The following is a 25,078-nucleotide window of genomic DNA, read 5'->3' as shown; positions in this document are numbered from 1 at the left end:
CAGGAGCAGATGGACCCGTGCTGCCACTCACACATTCAAGCTCAAGTGTATTTATACAGCACAACAGGCCATGCTGCACAACGTGCTTGTCAATGTAAAAGGCCACTATAATAAAATGCACAACAATGATGCAGTAAAATATAGAACGTCAATAAAAACAACAACTAAGGCTGTTAAAAGCGAAATGTTTGTGTCAACGCGTGCTAAAAGCCAGGCCATAAAAACGCGCCGTTAGTAATGATTTCAAACGTCCGAGTGTTTGTGCAGATCTGATATTAGCAGAGTGTGGGCCTCCCACTCTGTCACCACCATGGTCCCTCCAAGCTGCAAAAATCGAACCTGCAATTAACGTGAATACTTGAACAACTCTGTCCTGCAGTGTGAGTCAGTGACTGGCTGCTCCTGTATGGGATCAGAACCATGCCACCTTATCCCACAGTCCAGCCAATGATGCGATTCACATTCGTATATACGCAGCCAATCAACGTCGCTGACAGGCTATGACAGCGTCCTCATGCGCCCACACCGGTGTTGTAGCGAGCAAAGCGGCTGATGTGGCGTGAAGCCACGTTAATGACAACGTGCACAACCCAGGGGCGATTCTAGGATCAGAGCTTTGGGGGTGCTGAGCACCCAGAGAGCTGCCCAGCCAGCCAAGATAAACCCGTCTCTGTCAGTCCCTGCGTCCTTAAATGTTGTCCCGAGTTCCCTCTGACGGTCTCCTCGGTGCATTTAAACCCCTGCTCCTCCCTGTCCTCCTCGTCTGCTGTCTTCATCTCCGTCATCAGTCATCATAACTTTACCATCTCTGTGCAAGTCTGCAAATTTCTTTATTAAATCATAAGATTCTTAAATTCATCAAGTCTCTCTGTGCCTGAGTCACAAAACATGACATCACTGTTTTGTACATTTGTGACTTTTTTGAAAAGTCTGTAACAAAACCATCAAATCTGATCAAGGTTATTTAAATGCTGCCAAAGAAGAATGGATTGGAATAAATAAATACATATGCTAACCTTCATTACTGGGAGAATAATGAATGATGCTCACAGTGAGTAAGAAGTAAACTGAGTGTATTTTTTGGACAGAGATTCACTTTTAATGTGTGTTTAATATAATACAGACACATAAAAATACACTCCAAAAACAATAAATTATTACAAAATATTCATTTAAAAAATGGAGCCAACTCTGCCTGTGGTAGCATGTATGAAAACATCTTTACTGCAGATGCTAATTTTGTGTTGTAAGATTTATGACTTTCATGCTTTCATAGTGGTGCTTGGGAGAGCTTGACCTTTTCTCAGGTGGTCCACACTGTAACAAGTGTGAGAAACACTGATAAGTGTGTGTGTGCTTTTGGAAAACATTTAAAGCTGCAGTACAGAATCTTTGAAACAAGCTTAAAACACTTTTAGAAACAGAGCATCTGCTTCTCTTTACAGCTGCTCGCTCCACCAGGACAGTCTTTGGCACTGATAGTGTTTCAAATGTGATGCACGTACTGCGGCAGTCATACAGACAACTGGACGGTCCAAAGGTTGGCCGACCTGTTACTGGCTGAGGTTTTAGCAGAGCTGTGGCTGAACCACATACAAATATATCATTAATTTTAATCTCCCGATCAATGATAATGTTATGTTGGGATGTTGTTAAAGAGGCTCAAAATGTTTCAGCCCAGTTTGTTTAGCAGATTCTGTTTAGCAGCTTTAATACAGGGAGGACACAACTTCCAGACTGTGAGTAAAATCAGGTTTTCCTCTTTGTCAGTTTCACAGTTTCTGCCTGTCACTGCTCCCTGTCTGTTTGCTTACCTGCTTCTTCCTCACCTCGTACTTTCTCCTCACGTTCCCTCTTTGGACTGACAATCATACACAAATAGATTCAATTAGATGAAAAATTACATTAATATGAAAAAATACTATTAAGATCACTAATGAAAAGTCCTCTCAGTGTACTTTCAAGCAAAAGGCAAATAACCAAACCACACGAACATCTAATAAAGGATAAATATTGAAACACTGATCCAACATTATTCCTGATTCACAGGTCATTTGATTTTACACTTTCACCTGAATGTGGCTCCTTTTTTTGAAAAACCTTCCTTATATGCACCTGGCTGTCTATCTGTACACACACACACACACACACAACAGTTATAAGGTTAATGGGCATCCAGTCAGTCAGTACCCATTCCAAACAGGACAGTGTTGAGTTTTAGAGTTTAAACAGGCTGTATACACTTCAATGGGAGCAACAGGACGGTGCTGATTTCACTGCAGAGCAGGGCGGATTGTAGGGCAGCGAACATCGTCGGGAAACACGTTTCCCACACTGCAGGTTACCTGGTGTCATGTTTTTCAGCTAAAGAGACACATGGCCTGAGAGGATGGAAGTCGCAGACAGAATATCAGAATAGTTGGTGTTGCAGAAGGCGCAGAAGCGAATAGCGTCACCGATTTTGCTGCAAAGTTTCTGGAGTAGATAACTTTGACCGCCCTGTTGTTATTGATCGAGAAGAAGCCTTATCCCCAAACCACGCAGCGGGGAACGACCGAGGCCCGATATTATCCGATTGCACTACTTCACAGACAAGGAGAAGATCCTGAGACTGTCTCGTAATAAAGGAAACTTACACTTCGACGGGTCTCCAGTTTATATTTTCCCCGACACAAGTGCTGAGGCTGGGCGGATGCGAGCAACCTTCAATCAACTGAAGCAGAAACTCCGCAGCATCCAACACAGCTGTGTTATCCAGCCAGGTGGTTACAGCAAACGGCTCCAGAGACACGAGAAATGTATCCCGTCCAACAAGCTGATCACATCGGAAGGTGAAACTGGAGGAGGCGCTGGCAGCTGCTCGAGAAAGACGTTACCGGACGGTGACGCTCACTGACTGAGGTGGTAAACTCTTATTCAGGTCAAATATGTTATTATGCTGCTCAGGACATTCTTACATCTTCTTCCTTTCTTTGTTCTGTTTTCAGAGAATGAATAAGATTATAGAAGGAGAATGAATTATGTGTCCGCAGGTAAATTCATAGCTAATATTTAAATGGATTAATATTAAGGTGATTTAAGTTACAAGATGATGTTTATTCTCTTACCACTGTAATCTCTCCTTGTATGTAAACCATCATAACAAGGGTTAAGGTCAATGGCAGAGCCTGAACTACTTTCTTTCCCTTTAATTTTATTATTATTGATATTATTATTACTGTGAGTGTGCTTTATCAAACTTTATCAAAATGAAACTGGATATGAATAATATAAATCTTTGGGAGCTTAGTGGTAAGTCAGATGTTCGTGTCTCTGAGCTGAGACTTAAATACTTTGGTTGTATGGAGCCCTCTGTGCAGGGAGGGGCAGCGACTGTTTCAGTGTTCTGTTTGGGTTTGTTTGTATTTTGTTTGGAGGCCATTTTATTAAAAAGGAGGGGAAAGGGTTTAATTGGGTTGCAAATCTTTATTTACAAGTTAAATAATGGTTATTGATAATTATTAAAACCTAGTAAATTTTGTGTCATGGCATTGTAAAGGACTCAATGGTGCTGTTAGCGGGGCAACATTCTGGCACACCTTAAAAAGCTGGGGACAGATATAGGATACTTGCAGGAAAGCCGTTTGAGAAACAGGATCATCAGAAGCTACGTGGGGGATGGAGCGCAGGTGTTTCATTCACAGCTAAGAATAGGGTCTGATAAACGTACTATCAGACCCTCGTGGACGTTATATCATAGTTACAGGGAAACTTTATAACAATCAGGTTACACTAGCAAATATTTATGCCCTAATGTTGATGATGCAGGTTTTATTAAATCATTTATATCCTCTTTACCTAATATGGACACCCATAAACTGATGGTTTTAATTTCGTTTTGGATCCTACGACAGATGTTTCCAGGGGCGGACTCAAGCTGTGATCGATGTGGCCAGAATTCTGCCTCGTTGTCACATGTTTTGGACATGTCCTAATATCGCCACCTGCTGGTCTAAATGTTTTTAAAAAACAGCTCCCACAGACCCAGTAATGGCACTTTTTGTGGCACCATATCTGCTCCAAGATTTTACACATTGGTCTGAGCAGGTGGGGGGGGGGGTTGTTTGTTTTTTTCTCCCCCTCCTTTGTATATACTTATTTAGGTATATGTATGTATAGACACAGATATATGATTGCTTATATAATGGTAATTATACTTTATGTAAAAGGAGAGGAAGGAAGGGAAAACTCTGTCACTGTAAATGAGATACATACTTTGGTGCCTGATTTGAGATATGCGTGGACCCTTTTTTATTCAAAACATTTCATTTGTTCTACAGACAGGCACAATTAAACCCAATATTTAGCTTCATCATTAGGATTTTTATGCGTGACATCTGTTTGTAGACTTATAGAATTGTATGTAATTATACATGTATGTTGTATGTTGAGGTAGGATCAAATGAGTTTACCTTTAAGTCTGTTTGTACCAACCCTTTCTTTGTCTCACTGTTGTTTAAACTGTATTTTGTTGTTATTTTAGTCATGTTCAAAATCAATCAATCATTCAGTGACAAATAAAATCAAATAAATAAAAATAAACAAGGCCTGACTCCTACCTAACTCTTTTAAGCCAGGCACTTCCACCTCCGCTCGCTGTGTCTCAGCCACCATCGCTCTGGCAGACAGAGCGCTAGAGCCAGAGCAGGGGAGAGCTGGAACAAACCATTTTGGAAGGGAGGGGGGGTTATCTATACTTTTGTTGTTAAAGTGTTACGTCTCAAACAAGTACAGCACTGTATGCTTTTTATATTTTTAGTAGTGCGTCACACAAACAGCAAATATTGTAAAAAAAAAGGAAAAAAAAAAGAAAAAAAAAGAAGTAAGAAATCTTTGGGGGTGCTTTGATTCATTTTGGGGAATCACTGAAGCACCCCCAAAAATGGGCTAAAATCGCCCCTGGTACGACCATTGCAGATGTGAGCAGGGGCCCGTTCTTCGTATGTCGCTTACTACATCCAAGATCAAATCATCGAGCTAACCGTGAGCTCGCTAATCCGGTTCCCCGAACACACCTGCTGTTGACGATTACTACAGCTGGACGCAGGAATGTGACATCACTGGGTGTCGTAAAAGGGGCTACGCATCGATAGTAGAAACATTGATCGGCAACCCACTGATTGGTCGGCGAAAATGTCGAAGGAGCGCGCTCGGTATTTTCCGGCAGCAGAGCAAGAACTCTTGAGTGAGGGATTTCAGGAGTTTCAGAGTTTAATTAAAACGCAAGGGAACACTGCAAAGGCTGCAAAAGCAAGGAGAGAGGGCTGGCAGAAAGTTGCTGACAAATCAAACTCGTAAGTAATTTAATAATAACAATAATAATGGAGTGGATTTATATAGCGCTTTTCAAGGCACCCAAAGCGCTTTACAATGCCACTATTCATTCACTCTCACATTCACACACTGGTGGAGGCAGCTACAGTTGTAGCCACAGCTGCCCTGGGGCAGACTGACAGAGGCGAGGCTGCCATATCGCGCCATCGCCCCCTCTGGCCAACACCAGTAGGCGGTAGGGTAGATCTATCATATGACACTATATTGTCCAATATCATATGGCATTATATTATATTATAATATGTTATATTATATCCCCTTTCACATTAGAGCCACAACAGGACCCACTAGAACATGGGAACAAGTAAAAGTGGAATACAGGAGTATTCTACAGAATGGTAATATTTATCTCTTAGATTGCTTTGCGTCTCTTGGCAAGGTAATACTGGCCTGTAATAATCTGTTAGTTTGTTCATAACAGCAACCAAGAAAAGGGCAGAGGAAAAAAAGACAGGTGGTGGTCCTGCACCCCCTCGTCAACAAGTTGGTTAAGTAAATAATACCCTCACGGGAATATCGATATCTCTCTATGAGCACACTGTCGCGCTGAGCTAAAGGATCCTGTCTATCCCGCAATATACGCTGGATTCTGAGGACTCTCCTTATCAATCTTGCACCTTCCGCAATGGGTTGGTCGCGTATACGGACAGGACATGGCTGCGACAGACTTCCCAAATCCACCTTCACTTTTATAGCCGTGGTCTCTCATCTTGATTACACGAAGTAATTTACAATTACTACTCTGAAATATGGATTACATCTGTAATAATCACATACATGTAATAGAATGTTAATAGTACATTTCCCTTTTTTAGGGAATGACCTGTATGTATCTGTGTGAAATCAATAAAAGGATCAAGTGCTGCATTATCTTTAGTTACATTGATAATATTTATTTATGGTGAAACAGTGGAAAAATATCGCTGTTGCTTTCGTATAAATGAAGCGGACATACCTGCGTGGCCGCGATCTAATCCTGTTTACATAAAGTAAGCCTGCTCCCGAGCAGGTTTACGCTTACGGCTCTGTTGCTATGACAGCAAGTCCCGGATGAGCTTCGGGGAACCGACTGATCCAGGATCACGCGAAATCGTCAACAATCTAATCCGGCTAACCTACTTAGCGAGGTACGAAGAACAGGCCCCAGGACAGACGGAACTTTGTTGTTTGCAAAACTCAGTTACTTTTTTGAAGAAGTAACTATATAATTAATTGCCCAACATTGGTCTTTATATCCTGTATTTGCAGACAGAGTTACAGACCCTCTCCCACAGAGTCAGACTCATAATACAGTCAGAGCTTTATAACAAAAAAAAAAAACAAAGTTGTCTTTTCAAAATTGCAGTTGAAGTTATTTTTCCTTCCAACAGTGTTAACATGCTGCACAGGTCATGAACAAGATTTTTGTTTTCATTGTAAGTGGGATAAAGCAGTTAATTAAAAGTAGTCTAACATAAATGCTGTAATTTGTTATTTTAATAAACATGTAACTTGGATGCTGGCGTGACCACAGTGACCACGTCTGCTGTCGCTCACCCTGGTCCAAGGGCCGCTCAGGGAGTTTGTGTGTTCAGACACATGAAACATTAGAGGGAACATTGGTCACCACCACACTTTAGTCTGTGGATTCGTTAACGTTAGCTTATAGTTGTTTCTGGAGCATAAATACACAACTCAGACAGGTAGAAGCTCGCTGTTAACTGATTTAGAACCAAAAAGTAGGATGTTAAATTAGACAGGAACAGGGAGGCCAGCGCTGGGGTTACAGGCTCCTTAGTGCCCGTCAGCAGGCGAGCAGCTGCATTTGGACCAACTGGAGATCATGAAGAGAGGCCTGGTCCAAACCAAAGTACAGAGAACTGCAGCAGTCCAGTCTGCAAGTAATGGACACATGAATAACACGTTCACAGACATCAGCTGCAAGGTGTGGCTTTACCTTGGCTCGCTGTCTCCAATGGACAACGCTGGAGTGGACTACTGCGCTCACCTGACTACACAGTTTGACTTCCAATAGGAAAGATCAGCGTGTTAAAAGCTAACTAACTAACCAGGCTGCTCCTTTGGTAAAATTCCCTTCCAGGTTCCTGTGTGTGCCTTTGCTGGTTATAGGAGTGCCTGTCATACTCAGCCGCCTCCACAGGACGCTGCTTAACTCCGCACTCGCCTGCCTGCTCACCCTCCAATGCTCCCTTTTCACTGGTGCAATATCCATGTGGATTACTGGAAATGCTGCCTGGACTCATTCTCTTCTTCTCCTCACCAAGACCACATCCTTTCACTGATCTGTGCCACCTCCTGGCAAACATTATCCCGTGTGAGTGTACGATACAGAACGCCGAACTAGGTCCTGCTGTTTGTGCTGGGCTTTAGATTGGTTAACAATGATCGCCTCAGGTGCTGGTGGGCAGCAGGGTGCCGGTACAAATGTGCTACTCTTACATGAAGACAAAAGAAGAGGCAACAAGAGAGAAGGAAAGGCAGGCGTGTGGCAGTGAGGGACTGTTACAGGGAGAGAGCTGGCTGATATGATGGAGACAGAAGGAAAGAAGGCAGATATATGCAGGAGAGCAAGCAAAGTTCCAACTGTTCCATCATGGTGTGGACAGGAAGTGAAATGGAGGAGAAGATCAAATAGTCTGGTGGAGGTAAGTGTCAGACAGGAGCAGGTGGAAGAAGGAGGAATGGAGGAAGCTCAGAGGATAATGTACCTGTGCAGGTGTGCAGCTGTGGCACTCTAACCAGGCTGTCTGGTACATGATAGAGGAGTACCAGTCTATGCAGAGGGGACAAAGTGGGTGGCCTCTGTCCCTTAACAGGGTCGTGGACCAACTATTGATCATGGGTTAGGGTTAAAGACAGGCGGCAGCGGATCTGTGGAAGCTGTGATGTTTCTTACATGTCATTCTGTTTTCACTGCGCATTCAACCATACTACGTCCACGCGTGTGCTGTGTTGATAACATTCTGTCATTTCCACGGTACAAAAGTGGGACAGCTCTTAGAGCCAAGCCTTCTGTTTGTGTGGGTGTCCCCAGCACGCGCACGCAGGAAGTTCCTTTCCTGTCGAGAACGCGAGATGACGTAAGCTGCTTGCCGCGCAGTGATGATGGCGGTTCGTGAACGCGCAGTAAAAGTAATGGCTGCTCTGGATCGGCGGGTTCCTAGCCTCGATGATTTCGTGGGTCAAAGCTGGACTGCCTGGGCCGATTGGGCGGGCATGACGCCGGCGGATGGTAAGGAAACACCCTGACACAAACACTGATCGGTACGGAGCCATTTAACGGAAGCAGCAGTGTTTATTTTCGCGGAAACGCAGGACGGAGCTAAACATGTTACCCAAACAAAGACCCTACCGGGTCCTAGTGCTGGGTGGGTAACATGTTGGTCTTCACTAGGTTACAAAAATTATAATTGTAAGGACACAGTCATTGTAGCATGATTTCCACCTGTGTGGTCATAAAACAGTCTGCAGCGTTTAGGGGAGACCATTCGTGTGGAGAAAACCGGCAGGGCTGGCTGACATCAGAGCGGAAGGAAGCTAGTGTGGACGGCTGGCCGTGGAAAGCGAGCATACAAGCTACCATGCGAGCCCGACTAGCCGGTGGCGACGAGGTAGTTAGCATCAGCATGCTAACGCTAGCAGCAGCCGGATTCAGAGCCGGTGACGGAGGAGGAGTCTGACGCTTCTGCACCGCTGGCCCATCCTGTGATAGAAGGAAACATTTTGCGTGTCGTTCCCACTTCGCTTCCTAAACAATGATACTCGTGGACTCGCCACACGATTCCTCATATATGTGGCTTCTGCCCACAGTGTTCTTGCTAGCTTAGAGTCACTGTTTGGCGTTTCTCCAGTGCTGCTCTGCCCATTAACTGTCAGATAGTCTCCCCACCACCCAGTGCCATTAGCTACTGCCTGCTGATCGTATACTTGGACTACGAGTACTTCCTGAAGAAACGAGATCTGAGTCAATTACATAACACAGCTTATTAATATGGGCTATGTGTGATGTAAGATGAGCATTACTAATGGTGATACCAACATCACAGCTGACAGTGGCTGTCTTGAACATGTGTTTCAGGGCCTGATGTGGATGACTGCAATAAGAATGGCAAAAAGGCTGCAGAGGCAATGTCACTCAGTAAAGAGGGTAAGTGTGCAGGTTGGAAACATGCCTCATACTTATGGATCTCAGCTTTTCTAACAAACACACCTTTGCACATACACATGCTGGATGCTGTTTATGAGAACATGACACCACAACTCGGGGGTACCTGACAGTGCGTGTGAGGATCACACGGCCATAAGAGCCAGACAAGGCTGATCTGAAGCCCCCACTGTTCTTAGTTTGAATCTGCTGTGCAGGTTTGGTTAAAAAACTTTGGCCAGACTCCGAATGTTTCGTCAAAGTTTAACAACGAAGAGTCTTCACAGAGCTCACGCTGAGTTTCAGGTCGCTTATCGTGAACACAGCTTTTGTTGGAAATGGGCTTAAATTTCTATTTTTCTTTTGTAGTTATATTAACAGCTTATAACACTACACAAGCCACATGCTTTGTAATGCTGTGCATTGTAACACGCGTCTGTGACGACGGTGTGTTGGAGCGTATTTGGCACGTAGAGGAGCGTGAGTGTTTGGCACGTGCACGCCAGCTTCGTCGTTCTAAGTGAAGCTTTGCAGCGTTTCCGGCCTGTGGTTCCAGCTAGCACCAAGCTCCTGCTCATGGTGCACATCAGGGGAGCCTCACCAGTTGATGCCATCATTTACAATCCGATTTTTATGTCAGTGAATTTCTCATAAAGGTTTGTGTTTGTAACAAAGTGCACGCTAAGGTTGGGCGACTGGACATGTTGACCGACGACAGGCTGATCTGACTCCTCCATCATTGTCTAACTGCTTCGATCCAGGGCTGGATAGCGTTAGCTTCTATAAAGTGTGCACGTCCAAACTTCTGTTTGGCAAACTTTTACTCACAGTTATTGGCTTCCACATACCGACGTGTTGGCGTGTGGCTGTGCTGCAGATGCATGAAAACAGCCAGCTTCTTATTAAGACCACCAGGAGGCTGACTGGCCCGTCACTGGTCAGGGCAGCGGATGCATTCTGGTCCCCAGTCGGGTGGATTTACGTGAGCCTGGCTGAGCACTGTCGTGTGATCATCCTGTATACCTGCACGCCTGCTGCTGGGGCGGGATGTTGACTTGCACATACATACATACTGTTTGACCCAGAAACCGGGGAGTTTATTTGTGAGCAGGGGAAGAAGTGGATGGCTATCAGCCGCTAAAATGTCTTTACCGACTTATAATTCTGCTAATGCGCTCATGCTGTTTTCTCTAAGACACGGCTCCACTCATGATGCCTTCAGTAGACACACGGGACTCTTTCACTGACAAACACAAGCTGGGAAAGAGGAGATGTGTTGGTGAGCACAGAGATACAGAGCTCATCACATCATTTCAATAAACACGCTCGGCCTGTTTTTGGAGATGATGTGAGAGGATACCTGCTCCCCACAGTGTGCAGCATGTGTGCACCATGATGCTGTGCACATTCAGAGCACGCGTCAGCGAGAGGGAGCACTCAGCTTTAGTAGTTTAGAAGTATTTAGGATCTCGCACCAAGTGAAAGATGCTAACAGCACCACAAGGTGCTCTTTGTGCCTATGATGCGTGAAAACTGCCGACCTTAAATGACAGAAACGAGAGTCTCAGCTGGTTTACTGTTCGGTGTGCGGGCAGACGTTCACGTGCAGACGTTCACGTGCAGACGTTCACGTGCAGACGTTCACGTGCAGACGTTCAAACACCTTTTCAGCTGGTGGATACATTTGTGCTGCTGCTACATTTTGCAGCGATAGTTTCACGGCATGTTTTGCAAAGACTGCATTTTGTTCGACATCCTCCTCGTGAAATCCGAACGACATGCATCTGCAGCATGGGTTACATGCAGACAGCTTAATATTTCCATGGCAACCTGTACTCAATGGTTCCCATAAAGCCACTTTAACCATTGCACGTGGAAAAACCCGCGATACGTTGAGTATATTCGATATATCGCACACCCATACCTTGTTAGTGAGTGAAACAAAGCCTGAAAATGTCATCACATTCAACTGAGTCTGCAAATACTTAGTCGGGTAAGTAAGCCCCGACTTACAGCTTCTCCATGGAACAGGCTACACAGTAGAAGCAGATCCAGCAGCACAGCAGGCTACGAGCATGTCAGTCGCAAGAAGCACGTGCAGATTTAGGATGTTTGAAACCGTAGGTTCCTCTAAGTGAGAGTACGTCTTTCTGTGTTCTCCACTCTTCTTCAAGACATGTCCATCTTTGGCCTCTACCCTGGCCATGACGACTTCTACCTGGTGGTTTGCAGCCATTGCGGGCAGGTCGTGAAGCCACAGGCCTTTGAAAAGCACTGCGAGCGGAGACACGGGCCTGTGGCCAAGCTGTACGCCCGCTTACGCTCTCCCACCCCGGCACCGCAACCCCAACAGAGAAGCCATCACGGCCCCTCTCCTCCTCATGGGACCAACGCTGCTTCGTGGGAGGGTCGAAACCAGGGAGTCGGGCAGCTCCGGGCGGCTCCACCTTCACCCGTCACACCACCACAGTACAGATACTCGAAAACTTCCAAGGACGGAGTGCGGTAAGAACACAGTCCAGTCAAAATGTCCGAGCTTGATTAAAGCAATAATAGATGATGTCAGCTGTTCAGAGTGTAGTGGCTAGCTTGGATTGGACGTGCAATGATTTTGTTCGTCTAAATCCTCTGTACAAATGTTGTAATGTGTTCTTATATCTAATTGAAATGACAAACAGCGAGTGTTGGCCTCTCTTTGTAGCGAGTCATCCAAACCACACAGCAGCACATTAATGACTAACCTTTAAACCTGATGCTCTTTGTCACTGTGCTAATGTGTTTGCATTATTACCCTAGCTCTGTAGCTAGCTGAAGCTCCAGTGAGCCATAGTCATAATCTTTGATCAGGTAACAGCAGAACCGTATGTTCTGGTGCATCATGTCTAGATGGAAGCTAGCACCATAGATCCTCCGTGGATGCTGACTGTAGAATAACACCTGTCATAAGCTAAACCTTTTCTTGGGGATGAAAGGCTGTTGGCTGTTTTTGAACTCGGTGCTTGCTGGAGTCTGGGGACCACAGACAGGGTTGCACCCAGAAATGAGGTGGGACTTGTCTGTGGTAGAATCTGTCTCAGCTCATCGCCACTCGAGTTTTCTCTCAAATACACATTTGACTTTTTTATTTTCGAGTTTTGGTGAGTTGAAGCCCTTTGGCGTGTCCTGATGTGTGCTACGCGTAACCTGCTCGTGGCAGCACCCGTGTCATCGTTCCAGCTGGTAGGAAAGGATTGGTGTTTGGAGAGAAGCCGGCATGAAAGTGGGCATCTTCTTCAGTTCCTGACATACTTGGTGGAGCGTGGTGGATTATCATGTTAAAGTTATTAATCACAGCTCAGTACAAAAGCCTCACACACCTTTCTATCCAAACCTTGTGTTTGCGACCAATCAGCACAGAGCTGTGTTAGAGAGACGAACACGTGATCTGAGCGAGCACAGCTAATGTAGAGCGCAGGACTGAAACATTAGAGCCCTCTTATTCACACATGGTTGTTTTTCATTGGCTACGATGACAAACTGTGAACTTCTTCTCTCGTCATCAAGACACTCCCCACTGGAGAAGTCCCACAGCAGTCACTTTGACTCTTCGGTATTCAAGCAGCCACCACCTCTCGAGCCTCCCATGAGCTCCCCACCTCCGTCTCTCAGAGATCCCCCTTGGCCACACGGAGCTACTCCGCCTGGTAGATCTTCACCCAGTGACAGGCACCCCACAGTGAGAAAGGATTCCACTCAAACCTCCGCTGCCACACGCCACCGCATCCCCAGACCCTACAACAAAGTGGCTTCCAGTGAGTACAAGTTCAGACGTGCAGGCAATAGAGAAAGTAGATGTCAGTAGAAGTGTGGTGCGTTCCCGAATAAGTCGGAAGTCGATGCCAAGTTTTAAAGGTTTTTGTTTCCCACTCGGAAAGTCCGAGCCAACCAATGTGACCCGAGGTAGCAATCCAAGATGGCGGCACTGTTAAAACAAGCCGAGCGTCACTCCGAGCTATTCTGGAACGCTGCGTTCATGTGTCTGTGCGATGTCTTTGTTCTGTTTGAGTCTGCAGCCGGCGTCTGCTGACACACAGCGTGACGCGCTGTGATGCATCATGAAGGATCAGCCTGCCGAGTGCAGAGAGCGCAGCTGCGGCCGTCTGCAGCCGCGCTCCGGCCGCGCTGCAGACGGCCGTTTGCTTTCAAATAGAATGAAACCGTGTGTCCACACGTGTGGACAACAGACGTGAGCTTGTGCTGTCACACTGTGGCTCACGTGGCTTCTGTGTGTCCTCAGAGAGGAAGTGCGACTTGGACAAACACTGCGGCGTCCTTGACCCCGACAGGAAGAAAGTGTGCACCCGCCTCCTGACATGCAATGTAAGCAACACACACACACACACACGCGTGCTGTCCCATGTTAGTGCCTCAGTGTGGGTAAGTACAGGGTGAGGCGTGCTGTCAGGCTGTGACCCAGTGACAGGGCAGCGTGTGGGCTTCGAGCCTGTCCGCCATGTTCAGCCCTCACGCACACTCATCATGCTGTTATCACTGAACGTTTGTGTAAACCTGTGTGTCACATGTCATTCTGTCATTGAAGTTGTCCTGCACAGCCGTGAGTCCTTTTTGTTTTCCACTGGATCGATCTCCTCAACAATGTGATATCAAATATGTGACAGAATCCCATCGTGGTCTTCACCACAGCTCTCCCACTTTCAAACTGGTGTGAGGTCCAGTCTGTCCCAAACTCGGTGTCTTTCCATCTCGTGTTGAGCTCTGGAAGCACCAATAAAGCCTATTCTTCATAATATTTCCAGAAACATCTCCTGTGCTCCTTACACGTCACCATAGGTGTGGCTGAAACGTCGCAGTATAGAGTAACAATGCAGGATTGGAACGGGCAGTGAACAGGACACGTGCAGTGCATCAACACAACACGCTCTGACAGTGATTCACACACGGCTCCAACCTGCCACGGAGCATCCTGAAACAGGTGGTGGCCATACGTCAGTCACACTGGAGGGAGGTTCACAACACGCTGTGGCTGAGCTCCCTGCACTGAAGACAACAGCTGATAAAAGACTGCAGTGCAGGAACAACTCCAAGCTGTCCATCGACATGTGAAGGAAACGAAAGGCAGGAGAGCCAGGACCGCCCACTGCTGGGACAGGAAAAAGCCGCCTTGGCGTTTACCACAGTGCACGACGAGACCATCAGAGAACAGAGCGAGGCCTACCAAGGAGACGACACAGTAGCTACAGTCAGACACCGTTGCTGCCTCTGGCCTGACGGTGTGCGAGGCATCATGAGATCTGAAGACTACCAGTGTAGGGTCAGTGTGAGACAGCTGGGTCAGAGGTCACGGGACCAGCAGGACCAGGACCCCGACACGCCTCTGTTTGTGTGAAGACGACACGCTAATCTGAATCCCACTGATCACGCATGGAGACGTGTCAGAACTGCGCAGTTTGCAAAAGGAGAGCGGTCGACCATCGCAGGCCAGAGGTGCAGCTTGTTGATGAGAGAGGTGACCGACTGCAGTTATTCTTCTGAGCTGTGTGTGAAACGCTGTCAAGTCTTTAGTGTTGATCCACTGCACATACAGGAAGTAAACATGTGTACACCGAAACAGCTCTGTGGGAGAAATGCTGCTTCTGCTGGGAACACTGGGGGGTTCGTACGGGCGCTTCATTAATGGGGGACAACTTGTGCTGTGTTCAGATGAAAATGTCCTCGACTGTGGGAGGAGTTTAATGTGGACTCTATAGGTGGGGGATGATGTCATCTTTCAAAAGCACTGTTATACTGTCCTGTTGTTGAAAGAATCGATTCTGAAACTCCACAGTATCCAGTCAGTCCCATCACACAGGCCTGCTCAGATCCACAGCAAACACACAATCTGATCTGTCCTTCCCTCAGATTCACTCCATCCACCAGAGGAGGAAGGTGGTGGGTCGCAGCAAGAACTTTGACCAGCTAGTGGCAGAACTCAAGACCAGGGTTCGAGAGAAAGGGAGCCCAGCCCTGGAGGGAGGCTCCTCGACGGGACAGTCCCTCAGCCCAGAGGCCCCCAGGGAGCAAGCTGGTACTCCACACTGCAGGAGACCTTTGGTCACCCTCCCTGCCTTCAGGTTGTGAAGAATGCTGAAGCTAAGGATGCTTATAGAAGAAGTTAGGACTCTTCTAGAGATAAATAATCATCTTTTTACTGATTATAGTGGCTCAAACATGGTTTGGCTTGCAGGATTCATGTGTAGTCAGCTGCTGGGCAACTGTTTTATCAAGCAGCTAACAGCTGCTGCTGTAACATAGACGTGCTGGACTGATGGTCTGCTAAACTAACACCCAGGTGTTCGTTCTGTTACATAATCCCCAAACAGAGCAAGTTTAAAGGCTTCTCAGATGAGTCCACCAGTTCGCGGCTCAGTACAGCGTGTGCATCAAGTGTAGGGAAGGAGCTGATGTGGTGCTGCTGAGGGTGTAACTGGATCTGGATGGTCCTGTGTGTGTTCTAGTTGGCCTACGGCTGTGGTAGAGAGTGCCCCAGAGGAGGAGAGCCAGCGGTCGGATGAGGGTAATCCCAGAGTCCCCTCGCCTCTGGTCCACGGACGAATCTCGAGCGATGAAAGCGAGGCCGAAGGAAACGACGAGCGAGCTGAGTTTCCATCTTCGGCTGCGCATCCCAGACCAGCGGCGGTGAGACTTACTGGGGCTCAGCAGCCACAGAGCCCAGCCTCTGATCACCACAGGCTGAGACGTTACACAGGGACAGGAGGACGCCCATGCTGTGTCCTCATGTCCCCAAGGACACAGGGGAGACGCAGGGGAGACGCACACACGGGAGACACACACACGGGAGACGCACAGCAGACGCACACACAGGAGACGCACACACAGCAGACGCACACACAGGAGACGCACACACAGGAGACGCGCACACACAGGAGACGCGCACACACAGGAGACGCGCACACAGCAAACGAACAGCAGACACACACACAGGAGACGAACAGCAGACGCACACACAGGAGACTCGCACACAGCAGACTCGCACACAGCAGACGCGCACACAGGAGACGCGCACACACAGCAGACGCGCACACAGGAGACGAACAGCAGACTCACACACAGGAGACTCACACACAGGAGACGCACACACAGGAGACTCACACACAGGAGACGCACACACAGGAGACTCACACACAGGAGACACACACACGGGAGACGCACACACAGCAGACACACACATAGGAGACGAACAGCAGACACACACACAGCAGACACACACATAGGAGACGAACAGCAGACACACACACAGCAGACACACACATAGGAGACGAACAGCAGACACACACACAGGAGACGCGCACACACAGGAGACGCGCACACACAGGAGACGCGCACACACAGGAGACGAACAGCAGACACACACACAGCAGACACACACACAGGAGACGTGCACACACAGGAGACGAACAGCAGACACACACACAGCAGGCACACACACAGCAGACGCACACACACAGCAGACGCACACACACAGCAGACGCACACACGGGAGACGCACGCACAGCAGACGCACACACGGGAGACGAACAGCAGACGCACACACGGGAGACGCACGCACAGCAGACGCACACACGGGAGACGAACAGCAGACACACACACAGCAGACGCACACACAGCAGACGCACACACACAGCAGACGCACACACAGCAGACGCACACACACAGCAGACGCACGCACAGCAGACGCACGCACAGCAGACGCACACACAGGAGACGAACAGCAGACACACACACAGGAGACGCACACACAGGAGACGCACACACAGGAGACGCACACACAGGAGACGCACACACAGGAGACGCACACACAGGAGACGCACACACACAGGAGACGCACACACACAGGAGACGCACACACACAGGAGACGAACAGCAGACACACACACAGGAGACGAACAGCAGACGCACGCACAGCAGACACACACACAGCAGACGCACGCACAGCAGACGCACGCACAGGAGACGCACACACAGCAGACACACACACAGGAGACGAACAGCAGACACACACACAGGAGACGAACAGCAGACACACACACAGGAGACGCACACACAGGAGACGCACACACACAGGAGACGCACACACAGGAGACGCACACACACAGGAGACGCACACACGGGAGACACACACACAGGAGACGAACAGCAGACACACACACAGGAGACGCACACACGGGAGACGCACACACAGCAGACGCACACACAGCAGACGCACACACACAGGAGACGAACAGCAGACACACACACAGCAGACGCACACACAGGAGACGCACACACAGGAGACGCGCACACACAGGAGACGCGCACACAGGAGACGCGCACACACAGGAGACGAACAGCAGACACACACACAGCAGACGCACACACAGGAGACGCGCACACACAGGAGACGCGCACACACAGGAGACGCGCACACAGGAGACGCGCACACGGGAGACGCGCACAGGGGAGACGCGCACACACAGGGGAGACGCGCACACACAGGGGAGACGCGCACACACAGGGGAGACGCGCACACACAGGAGACGCGCAGCAGACACACACACAGGAGACGCGCACACACAGGAGACGCGCACACACAGGAGACGCGCACACACAGGAGACGCGCAGCAGACACACACACAGGAGACGCACGCACAGCAGACACACACACAGCAGACGCACACACGGGAGACGCGCACACGGGAGACGCACACACAGGGGAGACGCGCACACACAGGAGACGCGCAGCAGACACACACACAGGAGACGCACGCACAGCAGACAGACACACAGCAGACGCACACACAGGAGACGCGCACACAGGAGACGCGCACACAGGAGACGCGCACACAGGAGACGCGCACACGGGAGACGCACACACAGGGGAGACGCGCACACACAGGGGAGACGCGCACACACAGGGGAGACGCGCACACACAGGGGAGACGCGCACACACAGGAGACGCGCAGCAGACACACACAGGAGACGCGCACACACAGGAGACGCGCACACACAGGAGACGCGCACACACAGGAGACGCGCAGCAGACACACACACAGGAGACGCACGCACAGCAGACACACACACAGCAGACGCACACACGGGAGACGCACGCACAGCAGACGCACACACAGGAGACGCACAGCAGACACACACACAGGAGACGCACGCACAGCAGACACACACACAGCAGACGCACACACAGCAGACACACACACAGCAGACACACACACAGCAGACACACACACGGCAGACACACACACAGCAGACGCACACACAGGAGACGCGCAGCAGACACACACACAGCAGACACACACACAGCAGACACACACACAGCAGACACACACACGGCAGACACACACACAGGAGACTCACACACAGCAGACACACACACAGGAGACGCACACACACAGGAGACACACAGCAGGCCCACACACAGGAGACGCGCACACACAGGAGACGCACACACGGGAGACGCACGCACAGCAGACACACACACAGCAGACACACACACGGGAGACGCACGCACAGGAGACACACACACAGCAGACACACACACAGGAGACGCACACACACAGGAGACACACAGCAGGCCCACACACAGGAGACGCGCACACACAGGAGACGCACAGCAGACACACACACAGGAGACGCACACACAGGAGGCGCACACACAGGAGACGCGCACACACAGGAGACGCACAGCAGACACACACACAGGAGACGCGCGCACACAGGAGACGCGCGCACACAGGAGACGCGCGCACACAGGAGACGCGCGCACACAGGAGACGCGCGCACACAGGAGACGCACAGCAGACACACACACAGGAGACGCGCGCACACAGGAGACGCACAGCAGACACACACACAGGAGACGCGCGCACACAGGAGACGCGCGCACACAGGAGACGCGCGCACACAGGAGACGCGCGCACACAGGAGACGCGCGCACACAGGAGACGCGCACACACAGACAGGAGACGCGCACACACAGACAGGAGACGCGCACACACAGACAGGAGACGCGCACACACAGACAGGAGACGCGCACACACAGGAGGCGCGCACACACAGGAGGCGCGCACACACAGGAGGCGCGCACACACAGGAGACGCGCACACACAGGAGACGCGCACACACAGGAGACGCGCACACACAGGAGACGCGCACACACAGGAGACGCGCACACACAGGAGACGCACAGCAGACGCACACACAGGAGACGCACAGCAGACGCACACACAGGAGACGCACACACACAGGAGACGCGCACACACAGGAGGCGCGCACACACAGGAGACGCGCACACACAGGAGACGCGCACACACAGGAGACGCACAGCAGACGCACACACAGGAGACGCGCACACACAGCAGACGCACAGCAGACGCACACACAGGAGACGCGCACACACAGGAGACGCACAGCAGACGCACACACAGGAGACGCGCACACACAGGAGACGAACAGCAGACACACAGACAGGAGACGCGCACACACAGGAGACGCACAGCAGACGCACACACAGGAGACGCACAGCAGACGCACACACAGCAGACGCACACACAGGAGACGCGCACACACAGGAGACGCACAGCAGACGCACACACAGGAGACGCACAGCAGACGCACACACAGCAGACGCACACACAGGAGACGCGCACACACAGGAGACGCACAGCAGACACACAGACAGGAGACGCGCACACACAGGAGACGCGCACACACAGGAGGCGCACACACAGGAGGCGCACACACAGGAGACGCACAGCAGACACACAGACAGGAGACGCACACACAGGAGACGCGCACACACAGGAGGCGCACACACAGGAGGCGCACACACAGGAGACGCGCACACACAGGAGACGCGCACACACAGGAGACGCGCACACACAGGAGACGCACAGCAGACGCACACACAGGAGACGCGCACACACAGCAGACGCACACACAGGAGACGCGCACACACAGCAGACGCACACACAGGAGACGCACAGCAGACACACACACAGCAGACGCACACACAGGAGACGCACAGAAGACACACACGCGGGAGACGCACACACGGGAGACGCACACACAGCAGACGCACACACGGGAGACACACACACGGGGGACGCACAGCAGACACACACACGGGGGACGCACAGCAGACACACACACGGGAGACCCACACACAGCAGACACACACACAGCAGACGCACGCACAGCAGACGCACGCACAGCAGACGCACGCACAGCAGACACACACACAGCAGACGCACGCACAGCAGACACACACACGGGAGACGCACACACAGCAGACGCACACACAGCAGACACACACACGGGAGACACACACACAGCAGACGCACACACAGCAGACGCACACACGGGAGACGCACACACGGCAGACGCACACACGGGAGACACACACACGGGAGACGCACACACAGCAGACGCACACACAGCAGCCGCACACACAGCAGACGCACACACAGGAGACACAGGCTGTGATAATGAGACCTGTGTGTGTGTGTGTGTGTGTGTGTGTGTGTGTGTGTGTGTGTGTGTGTGTGGATAAAGCAGCATGGTTGCAGTGGTGCCACAGGCTCTTCCAGGCACTTCTCTGAGAGACTGACTGCAAACGGTGCTGGAATAGATACAAATACAAAAGTAGACGTGTGAAAAGCAACTCAAAGGATTTTGTGAAGTTCCAAAACAAACAGTTGTGTTGAATGTAAACTCAGACAGCAGCATATCTGCACAGCCTCTGTGCTCGGTGTTTAAAGGTGTGTTCTTGTTTTTAAAGGTGTGCTCGTTCGGAAGCCGTGTGTTGGGTCAGGGCATCTACACGTTTGACAGGAGACTACACCACCTGAGGTCTGCCTTCAGCAGCATGCTGGAACAGCACATCAGCGCCCATCTTTGGAAGTAAGACGTCCCTGTGAACAGAGCTTCATGTGAATATATGTGTGTTTACTACTCAGAGTTACTGTCAGCAGCTGTGGTGCAACAATGGAGCGACCCACGGACACCGGGGTCAGTGTCAGTACTGGGAGCACCCTGACTGCACCCTGCACAGGCTGCACAGGTAGTGCTCCAGCTGTGTGCTTTTCAGCTGGTTTGCTGCCTTCCCTGCACAGCCTCAACAGCATGCAGGAGTCTCCAGGAGATGGACAGATGCTGCAGGAGGTGCTTAACCCACATCAAGACTGGTGTCTGCTCCTCTGTGTGGGAACTCTGAGCACTGCCAGAGCCCCACAGGACGATCTGCAGCAGGCCACGGGTGTGAATGTCTCTGACATTATATTCTGTGCTTTAGACAGAGCAGTTCACCCTGACTGTGACACACATGGAGATGCTGACTGTAGCCTAGTTCAGCACGACAGGTTTGGTTGTCAGTCAGTGCTGATGTGGGAGCATGCCCTGACACTGTCAGCCGTGAACAGCAGCATGGAAAAGAGTTGGAGCTGCTTTGGTTCACTGTAAAAAGCCCAAACATTATCAAACAGTGTAGCTCCTTTTGTTCCTGACACAGGAAATGTGTGAGACACTGTCCTGCTGGAAGCTTCCATTAGAAAATGGATGCAGTGTGTTGATAAAGCGATGGATGCAGTCGGCAACAATACAGGTAGGCTGTGGCATTAAAACCACTCGGTCCATAACGTCACATCAGTGGGACTCGTTCAGGCAGAGCCGGACAGACAGAGCAGCAGTGTGACATGCTCACGGTCTGAGCCTGAGCAGGTCCTGAGGAGCTGTCGTATGGCAGCAGTTTCCTGCTAACAACGTGTCTGCTGACATGCTGGGCAGTGCAGGAACAGACACTCAGGGCTTACATGTTACAGCAGCACAAACAAGGCTGGCACAGAGGTGCACCCTGGGTTGTTTGGTTCAACGCCCCCTCAGAAGATGACCTCACAGTGCTGTCTGGGCTTTATGTTCCCCGTGGCAGGGTGAGGCGGGGGTGTGGCCACTGTAAACATGGCTGTGCTGTCAGACACTGCAGGTGGGCTCATCTGTTCTTTTTTCCCTCTGTCCAGGAAAATACCTCAAGCTGCAGACCTTCAGTCTCCTCCTCCTCCAGCCAAGACCATCACATCCGTGTCTCCCACCATCATGTCCTCCTCTTCATCACATTCTAAGGTTCGCACAGGAAGTCATATTAGCTCCTCCCTCAAAACGGCGTCATCCTCATCATCTTCCAGTCGAGGGCCGGGGAGGCCCCCGACATCCACGCAGTTGGAGAACTACGGGAGCAATAGCAGCAGCAGCATCGCCGGTAGTCACGGGCGACCCAAGAATCCAGTCGGACGTCCCAGCAAGCAAATGCTGAAGCTGCGAGAGCAAGTCGCTACAGCCGCTGTTCTCCGCAAGCGCAAAGTCCCATCCCAGGAAGGAGAGCACTCGGGTCCCGACAGGAACTGCATCGTCCTCCAGGACAGGGGCCGCCCGCCTTCCAACACGTCGTCTTTATCTTCCAAAGCGCACGCACAGACCAATGGCACGCTCTCCCCCAGCAGCAAACCCCACCCCCAGCCTTCCCCCACAGACGCCCAGTCGCCGAGCACAAAGGCTATTTGGACTTACAGACGGACACACCCTCCTCTGGGGGACCCTTCTCCCACCGCCAATTCCCACAGCCGTGCTTGCGTGGGAGACTCAGGGCTGCACGGGCAGGGCAGCGGGAGGGTCTTTGAGCACCAGATGGGAACGGTGAAGAAACGCAAAGCTGGTCGTACGGAGGATAACGCTCCCTCCTCTAAGCCTTCAGCCCACTGCCTGACTTCCTCCTCTTCTTCCAGCTCTGCCACTTCGTCTCCACGCTCAAACTTCTACCCCTGGAAAGACAATAAAAGCGGGACGCTTTCTGGGGGTGTGGAGAAGAAACTGGGCACACAGAAGGTAGGTTTGGACGAGGGGAAATGGGTGTACTGAGCAGTTCCAGTCCACACTTGACCCCTGCAAAGGCGACTAGGAGTAACCCTTGAAGCTCTTTTGAGAACGGAGTGGTTTCTGTTGTGTTTCTGCTTGTATGGCTGCGTTAGTGAGGGCGGCCTCTGCCTGTGCAGCTACCTCGCAGCTCGTCACCTGTGTTCACTGGTGTAGCTGATGAGACTGCCTCTGCACAGCTGAAAGGATGCTGCCAGTCAGTGCAACCAGCTCAGTGCCTCACAGTGCATGTAGAGGAATCATGTTTCTGCATAGACGCAGCAGTGTACTGCTGACGTGTTGAAGGTGCAGCTGCTGCCCTCTGGGTAATTACAAAGTGCCATAGATAAGTCAGGTCATACTCCTCAGAGTCTCTGTTGTCAGCGACGTAGTCTTGGACTAGACTAACACAGGTCTGCTGCAAGGTATTAAAAATGACTATTACTCAACCGAGAGCTGTTTCCATGACGATCAGTGACGCCCAGCAGCGGTGGACAGAAATTCCCGCCACGCTCCGAGGAGCGGTCTTAAACTGGCTCTGTGTGAAACATGGATCTTTGTTTATTATGAAGTGAATGCAAAGAGCAGCTGTCTAAACAAAAGTAATAATTTGACTAATTTTCTTCTGTCCTACAGCCAAAACTGCACCATTAAGTGTGCCTGCCTTACAAGCCACGATGAGGGAGCCAGCTCTGCTCAGTCCAGGACTGAGCCAACAGGACTGTGTGTGTCTGTGTGTGCCTTCTGTCTGTGGAGCGTACGCTCGGGTGTGGATGTGACCGCTTGTTTGTATGTGCAGTGTCGATGTAGTGTGGATCGCAGCTGGGTGTGTAGGTCTGGGTGAGTGAAGGAGGGTGGGAGGAAGTTCAGAGCGTATGGATTTAGAAATACCTCACGACCATCTGGTTATGCTGCTAAATGAAATGTTGGTTTATAAAAATTGATTAAAAATGTCATTTTCACTTGGTTTCTGTCACTTCTTTATCACTTTGGAAATGTGCTCTCATGTTGGGCTGAAGTCAGTGGTGCACGTTTTACAATTAGAAACTAGATGATGTGACTGCATTAACACATTTATCCCCACAGCTGCCTCAAGCTGCTTTGTTATTAAAGACTGCTGTAATAGAGGGAAACCCCAACAATGACCCTCTGACAGAACCGGGCTGAGGAGGGGGCAGCCGTCACGCCTGGTAGGGAGTGAGGGGACACGTGGAAGGTGGCCAGGGCTTAAATGATTAAATGCAAAGAGTGAGTGAAGACACAGCAGATTCAGGGTCACCTGATCCAGCCTTAACTACATACTTGATCATCTTAAAAGTCTGACATCTATCAGTACCATAGTACTATGAAGTCTTTTAGATTAAGATTGTGTATGAGGAGCAGAATTTGAGTCTGGATCAACAGGCAGACTGTCTCGAGTACCTGCCAGTACTCTGGCTGCAGCATGTTGGAACAAATAAAGGAAACGGGACATTTTTAGGATCGCCTAATATCAAATTACTGCAGTCCAAGCTACATCCAATAAATGCACAAACTAGTTTTTCACTATTACTCTGAGACAATATCTTTATAATTTTAGATTTTTTTTGTGTATTTGCATTTTCCGCACT

The 25,078-nt window shown here is 50.2% G+C and overlaps 1 protein-coding gene across 2 annotated transcripts; it reads left to right on the top strand.

Moving 5' to 3' along the window:
* Window positions 1-8,391: 8,391 nt before the first annotated feature.
* Window positions 8,392-24,430, top strand: atxn7l2a (ataxin 7-like 2a). 2 transcript variants are annotated; one of them, XM_026169173.2, is made up of 10 exons: window positions 8,393-8,605; window positions 9,452-9,520; window positions 11,692-12,022; window positions 13,061-13,308; window positions 13,794-13,876; window positions 15,416-15,627; window positions 16,012-16,192; window positions 21,346-21,467; window positions 22,580-23,441; window positions 24,105-24,430. In XM_026169173.2, the coding sequence occupies exons 1-10, from the start codon at window positions 8,476-8,478 to the stop codon at window positions 24,120-24,122; spliced, it is 2,256 nt and encodes a 751-aa protein (XP_026024958.2). In that variant the 5' UTR covers window positions 8,393-8,475; the 3' UTR covers window positions 24,123-24,430. The 2 variants fall into 2 exon arrangements, with proteins under 2 accessions (XP_026024959.2, XP_026024958.2); XM_026169174.2 differs by lacking the exon at window positions 24,105-24,430 and having other exon boundaries at window positions 8,392-8,605; window positions 22,580-23,684.
* Window positions 24,431-25,078: the final 648 nt, after the last annotated feature.

Source organism: Astatotilapia calliptera, chromosome 5 (assembly GCF_964374335.1).
Source record: "Astatotilapia calliptera chromosome 5, fAstCal68.1, whole genome shotgun sequence".
Taxonomy (NCBI): Eukaryota; Metazoa; Chordata; class Actinopteri; order Cichliformes; family Cichlidae; genus Astatotilapia; species Astatotilapia calliptera.
This window is presented reverse-complemented; position numbering and strand designations above follow the sequence as displayed.